Source organism: Photinus pyralis, unplaced genomic scaffold (genome assembly GCF_008802855.1).
Source record: "Photinus pyralis isolate 1611_PpyrPB1 unplaced genomic scaffold, Ppyr1.3 Ppyr1.4_LG1, whole genome shotgun sequence".
Classification (NCBI taxonomy): domain Eukaryota; kingdom Metazoa; phylum Arthropoda; class Insecta; order Coleoptera; family Lampyridae; genus Photinus; species Photinus pyralis.
The window spans coordinates 69,178,700-69,186,963 of record NW_022170249.1 but is presented as its reverse complement, the minus strand read 5'-3'; the positions used below and the strand labels follow the sequence as shown (position 1 = coordinate 69,186,963).

Below are 8,264 nucleotides of genomic sequence, written 5' to 3'. Positions count from 1 at the left end.
ATGCTTTACTGGTTCGCACATAGAACTTCTATCTCCCCTTCTCTCTTCATTTTTAAAGTGTTTTCGCGACTCCGCCCGAGTGCCCGATTGTACTTGTATGATTTTAAAATTACGCGCCGAAACAACTGAGGTTTAAACATTTTTCCGCCCACTAAAACGGATGTTTTACAAATAGAAATGCATAATTATAACACAATTACCCACAAGGAAAAAAAAAATCAACTAATAGAATTTTTAAACTAAATTCCCAAGATTTGCTCTTGTAAATATTTCCCCTTACCAAAAAAAAAAAAAATTTTTCATTTGAATTTAGGACATTGCACAACAAACAACATATCTATGGTTGGTACTTATTTATTGATCTTGAGTAGGTAAGGGACATAATTTAATAACAGGACGCTTAAACAGTCCGTTTTGTGTCCTTACCGTGACAACTCGTGTTTGGCCGTCTGGGCCAGAATGTAATTCAACTATGCGGCCTAATGCCCAATGCAAAGGTGGCTTGGTGTCATCCTTTATTAAAACCAAAGTATTTAATTGAATTTTTACAGAAGGATCTGTCCACTTAGTGCGCTGTTGTAGGGTGTTCAAATACTCAAGTTTCCAACGTCTCCAGAAATCAGATTGTAGTCTTTGTATCAATTGCCATCGAGATAAAGTGTTTAATTTTAAATTTTCAAGATTCTCATCTGGACAAGAATTTAAGGGTTCAAGAGTTAGAAAATGTCCTGGAGTTAATGGAACTAAGTCGTTAGGGTCGGAGCTTTGCGCACAAAGAGGACGCGAATTTAAAAGGCTTTCGATTTGTGTCAAAAGTGTCGACATTTCTTCAAATGTCAAAAGTTGCTGACCTATTACACGTACTAAATGAGATTTCACTGATTTAACGCCGGCTTCAGCCAGACCATTAAAATGTGGGGCGCCTGGTGGGTTGAAGTGCCATCTAATTTGCAAAGATTCTGAGGCGAATTGAGATAATTTTTCTAATTGGTTTCTAGCTCCTACAAAATTTGTACCACAGTCGCTGAAAATGTTGGTGCATTTCCCGCGCCGTGCAACGAAACGACGAAACGCAGCTATGAAGGCATCCGATGTTAAGTCCGAAACCAGTTCAATATGGATGGCTTTAGTAGTACAACAAACAAAAATGCACACGTAAGCCTTCATGACCTTCGCACCTCGGTGCCTGCCCATAGTTATTTTTAATGGACCTGCGTAATCTAAGGCAACTTGAGAGAAACATTTTAATTGGCAAATTCGAAAGGAAGGTAAATCCCCCATCAATGGGGTAAAGGTTTTAGGTTTTACCCTAAAACATTTTACACATTGTGATAACACCTTTTGGATTGCTCGACGAGCTGATAATATCCAAAATTGTTGTCTAAGAAGATAATGCACGGTATTTAACCCCACATGTAAATGTTTCCGGTGCATATTTTCAATAAGTAAATGCGTTAATCTGTGGTTTCGAGGAAGAAGGTAAGGATGTTTTGCATCAAAAGAAAGATCGGAGTGCTTTAGACGACCGCCCACTCTGAGGCATCCGTCTGCATCGAGAAAAACAGCTAACTTGCGAAAAGGTTTCGGTATTAAGGCCTGAGTCCTAAGTTGTGAAATGACATCCGAAAAAGAACAACTCTGGACATGCCTGATTAAAATTCGAAGAGCATTTTGATTTTCTATTTCCGTAAGTACACCCCAATGATCTCTTGACTTGGCCTTAGTGTTGCTAGTAAATCGAAGTACGTAACCAATTATATGTTGAATTTTAAGTATAGACGAAAATTTGGTTACTAAACAATCTAATGGGTTAGGATCCAGCGTAACAGCGAATGTGCAGGTTTTTTGTTCGGATAGAGCCACCGATTTTCCCAGATTGGATCCATCCATTGGCACAAGATCCCATTCAGCTCGAGGAAGTAAAATCCAAGGAGGACCTTGAAACCATAAGGGATGATTTATTAGGTTGCTGGGTGTTAAACCCCTACTAGCGCAATCTACTGGGTTTTCCCCAGAACTAATATGATACCAGGGTACCGTGGGTATGGTTTCCTGAACTTGGCTAACCCGATTTGCAACAAAGGTTTTCCATTTGTGCGGCGAGCTGGATAACCACGCTAAAACTACTTGAGAATCCGTGAAAGCCAACACTTCATTGATAGAAATTAGCTTGCTAAGAAGGTCAATAATAAATTTAAGCAACTCTGCCAACAAGGCAGCACCCAATAATTCTAATCGTGGAAGGCTGACCGTCTTAAGAGGCGCGACTCTACTTTTTGCTATAATTAAAGAAGATTTTACGGTGTCATTTGGTAATTCAATTCGAAGATAAACTGCACAAGCATAGCCTTTTTCTGAAGCATCGCAGAATCCCAAAAGTTGACACCTTTGTAGTTTTTCGGCAAAGATAAAACGCGGTAATGAAATTTGTGATAACCTCGGAAGTTCCAGTTTAAACTGCACCCAAATGTCACAAATTGGTTTGGCCGGGATCTCGTCCCAACCTATGCCAGAAATCCAAAGTCGCTGCATAATGTGTTTTGCCAAAAATGTTACCGGGGAAAGGAAGCCTAAAGGGTCGAAGATTCGGGCAATTTCTGACAAAATATTCCTTTTCGTAGGGGGTTTATTAGATGGACTATGGGAAAACGAAAACTTGTCGACAGAGGGGTTGTAAAGAAGACCAAGAACTTTTATATTACTAGAAACCTCTCTATCAAACGAAACGGGAACTTGACAATCGGCAGCAGCTAAAGACGACAATAATTTAAAATGGTTGCTAGCCCATTTCCTCAGCTGAAACCCACCGGCTTTAAGCAGGGCAATTATCTCTTTCTGTAAGGCCAAAGCAGATTCCAGAGAGTCGCTGCCAGCACAGATATCATCCATAAAAGTATTATTCAAAAGAATATCAGCAGCGTTCGGATACTTAGATCTCTCCTGTTTTGCCAGCTCTTTCAATGTTCTAATTGCCAAATAAGGGCTGGAGGTGACGCCAAAAGTAACCGTGTTGAGACGATATTGCTTTATGGGATCATTCGGATTAAACCGCCAAATTAGCCTCTGATAATCTCGATGTTCAGGCGTAAGTTGTATTTGCAGATACATTTGTTTAATGTCGGCCAGAAAAATTATAGGAAACACACGAAATTTAACTAAGATTCCAGAAAGATCAGCTTGCAATTTTGGACCGGGAAGCAACGTATCATTCAGACTGATTCCCTTGGAACCTTTTGCTGAGGCATTAAAAACGACACGGACCTTACTAGTGGTTTTTTCTACCTTAATCACTCCGTGATGAGGCAGATAACAAGAGTGTATTGGCTTGGGTTCGTCAGAAGCAATTAGAGTCATGTGCCCATTTTCCAAATAATTTCTCATGAATTCCGAATACAAGTTATACAACTCAGGGTTTTTAATTAAACGAGTTTCTAAAGATTTAAAACTACGGTATGCCATGGTGAAGGTGTCTCCCAGATCGGGCTCACTATGACGAAAGGGTAAAGATACGATAAAACGACCCGAGGGGTCTCTGGACACAGTTTTTCTATAGATCTCTTCACACTTTTCTTCCTCCGGAGCTATCTGTGGTTTCGCTGCGATTGCTTCCAATTCCCAAAATTTTCGAATATCACTATCAAGGGAGGAATCAAATGAAGAAAAATAAGTTTGCAAATGAACGGAAGGCGTTAACACCTCCTGAGTTTTTCCTAGAAGAACCCAACCAAATACAGTTTCTAACGCAGTGGGTTGCCCTGGTTGTCCTAAAACGCGACCTTCCTTTAGGATATGAGCAAAAGCTTCTGCACCTAGTAAAAGATCTACTGGTGCTGGGATGTGGAATCGATCGTCACCCAACTTTAAATTGGATATATGCGACCAACTGTTGGTATTTATAATGTGAGAGGGCATCTCTGTACAAAGATTAGGAAGAACCAAGACATCAAAGCAAAATGTAGGTTGGGTTTGACCTACGGGGCGAATACTGCAACTGGCTACTCCGTTGGTACAAGCTCTAGCTCCATTAAGACCTTGAACTGGTATTGAGAATCTTTTCTTTGTCAGACCAAGCTGACTTAGGCACTTTTGGCTAATGAAATTTGCTTGGCTACCAGAATCTAGGACTACTCTAACGATTTGATAGTTTCCTTTAGAATCCAAAATTTCCACTCTTGTTGTAGACAACAAAACTGTGCTTTGAGTAAATGCATTTGCTAATGACGTGCAGTAGTTTTGAACCTGATTTTCGGGTTGGGATGTACTTGCCTGTACCGACGATAAATTACTTTGGTTGTGTAAGGATTGTGCAGAAATATTTGCATTAGTTTTAGACGGCTGAGGAGAGCTTTGAGCATTAATCGAGTGCGACGAAGAGTTTATGAATGCGTCGGATTGTGCATTTGTTCTATTTGTCTCAACGGTTTGAGGTAGATGCATCATAGTGTGATGCCTGTATCTACAAACACGACAATTAAACGAAGAAGTGCAATCTTTCAACAAATGATTGTATCTAAGGCAGTTTATACAAACACGATTCTGTTTTACAAAGGAAAATCTTTCAGACGGGGTTTTGGAAATAAACTCCGGACACTGAGCTAACGGGTGTGCCATTTGGTTGCCTAATTTGCAATTTTGGCTATTATTTCGCGCAGCCTGATTTTGGTTACTATTATTTTTCAACGGTAGATTTTTTGGAGGTGCATTCTGGTTTACAAGCAATGCGGATGTTACTGGAGTTTTAGAAAAACTAGGTTTTACGGAATTCGAAGGTTTTGAAAATTTACCAGGGGAACTAGAGTTTGATTGTGAAGTAACAAACTGAACTGATTCTAAGGCTTTACACTGCTTTTCCAGAAACTCTTTAAGGTCTTTGTAGGTAGGTATATCTTTTTCAGTATACTTCACTTCAAAGGCTGTTCGTGTGGCACTATCGAGTTTTTGCAATAATAAATTAAATAGAATGAAACACCAATGTTGGACAGGAAACTCTAATACCTGCAAGGCAGACAAATTTTCAGTAAATACATCTAAAAGATTCCGAAGGTCCTTATAAGAACTTGTTTTCATGGAAGGAACGTTATATATCTCATGCCAATATGACGCAGCTAAAATTCTTTTATTTTGATATCGATTCACTAACGTGTTAAATGCAATTAAATAATTGGCATCTGTGGTTTGAATTGACTTAATAAGGTTTAAGGGTTCCCCCTGTACAAATGAAATTAGGTATTGAAATTTGTGTATGTTTGCTAAAGATGAATTGTTATGCACCAAAGCAGAAAACAGATCATAAAAAGTAGGCCATTTTAACATGGTGCCATCAAAAACAGGAATGGTTATTTTTGGTAATTTTATTTTTTCATCCTGGCTGTTTATTGACACAAGGCTGTGGTTCTCCTTACTGGGGAATAATTTATTAAATATTTCTTTTGTTTTGAAATAAAATTCATCGGTACTTTTCCTTATTACATCTTGTGCTTCAAATTCTTTTTCATCAATTAAACCGATAACTTCGTTATGAAGTTCATTAAATGATGTATAGACTTCTTCTAAACTGTCATACTTAATTTTGAATAAGTTATGCTGAGAGGAATCGGTTTGAGATTTGATAGCTAATGTGTAAGTCTCACTTATTCTCGTAACAGCAACCTTACGTCGCTGCTCCATTCTATTTAAACTCATAATCGGATAATTATAATGAATTTTTATTTGCTTGTAACTGATTAACGAAAATTTTCAAAATTCGAAAGATATTTATGGAATAAGCAATTTCCAAAGTTATTTGCGATGAGCAAAGAATAAACAAAGCTCACATCTAAATTGACTAAATTTGGGACTCCCTGAACAACAGAACATCAAATGGCTCAGTACAAAATACTCTACTAATTTACTCCAAAATCCACTATATTAACAACAACCCACCTTCATCTTTTGTATTATTTATAATTGATCCAATGACAAAATCCAGTTCGTACCTAAACTCTCTGACTTTACTTAAATATTACTTAAAAATCATATGGCAAGATATCTAACTGTAACAAAAAATAGAGTTTATTCGTTGTGCAATTTTTCAGTCAAAGGTGGAAACTTTACAAGAACGTAATTACTATGATTTTCAAGTTTTGGCTTGTTGTTTTGAACAATATCGGCCCCTTGACTGGCACCTGCGATAACAGCGTTGAAAGTCAAAGTTATGTGATAAATTTTTATCGCAGTGCGGCACAAAGGAACACGAACTATTTTAATAAATAATGCAAAATGGTACCTAACTACGGCGAAAATTAATTTAAACCTTGATAAATTTTAAGATTCACATCCGTCGAAGAAGGATCAAAAAATGTTTGTATTTTAGTTAATTCTTTTGCAATACGTGGACTGAAGGACCATAAGATATATGTTTTGTTGTTTAAATGATAATTACCGCCCGAACCATACAAATACTTAAACCAACGTTGGGCACGTACCTGGCGTGGCTGAGTTGCTGATTTCGGTGAGCTGCTGTACCGGCTGAATGGGGGCCCCCAAAGATTGTTTTGGTTTTTCACTTTTTCAATGAATAAAATGCACGTGAAAACTCGTGCATGCTTGACTGGTTCGCACATAGAAGCCTCTCTCTCGCCCTTCTCTCTTCATTTTTAAAGTGTTTTCGCGAATCCGCCCGAGTGCCCGATTGTACTTGTATGATTTTAAAATTACGCGCCGAAACAACTGAGGTTTAAAACAAGAATGGACGTTGAAACTTGTTTATTAGCAAGCCTTATTGTATGCGAGGTCGGCGCGTAACTGCCGGCCTCGGATTGTTTATTCCCTCAGGTCGGTTTTTCCACATTCCAACCAAAAATATTCTATTGTGTTAGGGGCTGTAACGGACCGGTCGAGCACGCTAAAATCACGTGCTCGGGTCGTGCTTGGCGGGTGACGCTACAACACCCCCTTGCCAGAATTTTGGTTTATACAAAAATTTGAAATAGTAAGTGACACAAACGATACTGTTTAAAATAATACAGGTTTTGAAACTTAGAACTAGAATAATACACATATGTACATATATACAACATAGTCAAAAAAAATCTGCGAATTGTCACTTCGTCACGGCTATTTCACCACACTTCCACCAAACCCGCTTGAAAACGATCGGGAAAACGCACTTTCCTGTTGGATGTCCTTCTTTCTTGGACGGCGCCTTCCGGCGTGTTTTCCGGTGCTCTAGGGGCGGGTGTAGCTGGTATTGGCGAGTTGTCAGGGTTGTCGTTGGTGAGGGTGTAGGCTGGTTTGAGACGATCTATTGACACAGTGACGTTTTTGCCATTTACATTGACAACAAACGTCTTAGCGTCCCGGCTTACCACTTGGAACGGACCGTCGTAAACGTATTGCAGGCAATTCCTAGCTGCGTCGTGACGTATGAAGACGTGCTCTGCGGATAGCATGTCCTTGAAGATAAAGGTTCGTTTCTCACCGTGCAGGGCGTAGTTGTTGGAAATGCTGCCGTAGTTCCTGGACAATTTCGGATTCGTGGTGTTGTGGTCCAGTGGCTGTCGATAAAAATTCTCCGGGCAGACGTACATTTTCACCGAGTACCATTTCCGCCGATGTTGCCTGAATATCCTCTCGCCAGGCCGCTCGAATTCCAAGTAGTACCGACGGGAGGATTTTGGTCCACGTTTGTGTTTCGTGACACTTTATGGCGGATTTAAGTTGACGATGTAGCCTCTCTACCATACCGTTGGATTGAGGGTGATATCCGGTTGTCCTTAGGTGAATTGAACCTGTCACATTGCAAATTTCTTTGAACAGATTCGACTCAAATTGACGTCCCTGATCCGTGGTAATTCTCAGTGGCACTCCGAATCTTGATACCCAGCCGGTGTAAAAAGCTCGAGCAACGGTAGCGGCTTCCTGGTTTTCCATTGGGTATGCTTCCGGCCAGCGTGTGAATCTATCGACGCACGTTAGGCAATATCGGCACCCTTCCGAGACAGGCATCACGATGATATCGATGTGGACGTGCTCAAAGCGCCGTGACGGAAAGTCGAACTTGCCCAGGGGTGCGGATACGTGCCTGGTGGTTTTGGCGCGCTGACACTGGATGCACGCTCGTGCCATTCTTGCGACGTCTGCTTTTATTTTCGGCCATACAAACCGCTGACTAACGAGGCGAACAGTGGCTTTAATTCCCGGATGCGACAGCTGATGTACCGAGTTGAACACTGCTTGACGAAATGCAGGTGTGACGAACGGTCTGGCTCGGGTCGTCGAAACGT

The 8,264-nt window shown here is 40.2% G+C and overlaps 2 protein-coding genes across 2 annotated transcripts; both read right to left on the bottom strand.

Moving 5' to 3' along the window:
- Positions 1-936: 936 nt before the first annotated feature.
- On the bottom strand, positions 937-2,785 carry LOC116159380 (the record flags this gene model as incomplete). Its single annotated transcript, XM_031472349.1, is given in 1 exon segment — positions 937-2,785. A coding segment is annotated over 1 exon segment (1,596 nt), but the record flags the coding sequence as incomplete, so codon positions are not given.
- On the bottom strand, positions 2,630-3,912 carry LOC116166406. The gene is made up of 2 exons (XM_031481363.1): positions 2,710-3,912; positions 2,630-2,638 (listed from the first exon to the last, which is right to left on the bottom strand). Exons 1-2 carry the CDS (start codon positions 3,910-3,912, stop codon positions 2,630-2,632), a joined length of 1,212 nt encoding a protein of 403 aa, XP_031337223.1.
- Between the last annotated feature and the right edge of the window lie 4,352 nt (positions 3,913-8,264).

Bases quoted from the DNA above. Each gene is read 5' to 3' on its own strand.
- LOC116166406 (XM_031481363.1), bottom strand. From the start codon at position 3,912: ATGCCCTCTCACATTATAAATACCAACAGTTGGTCGCATATATCCAAT.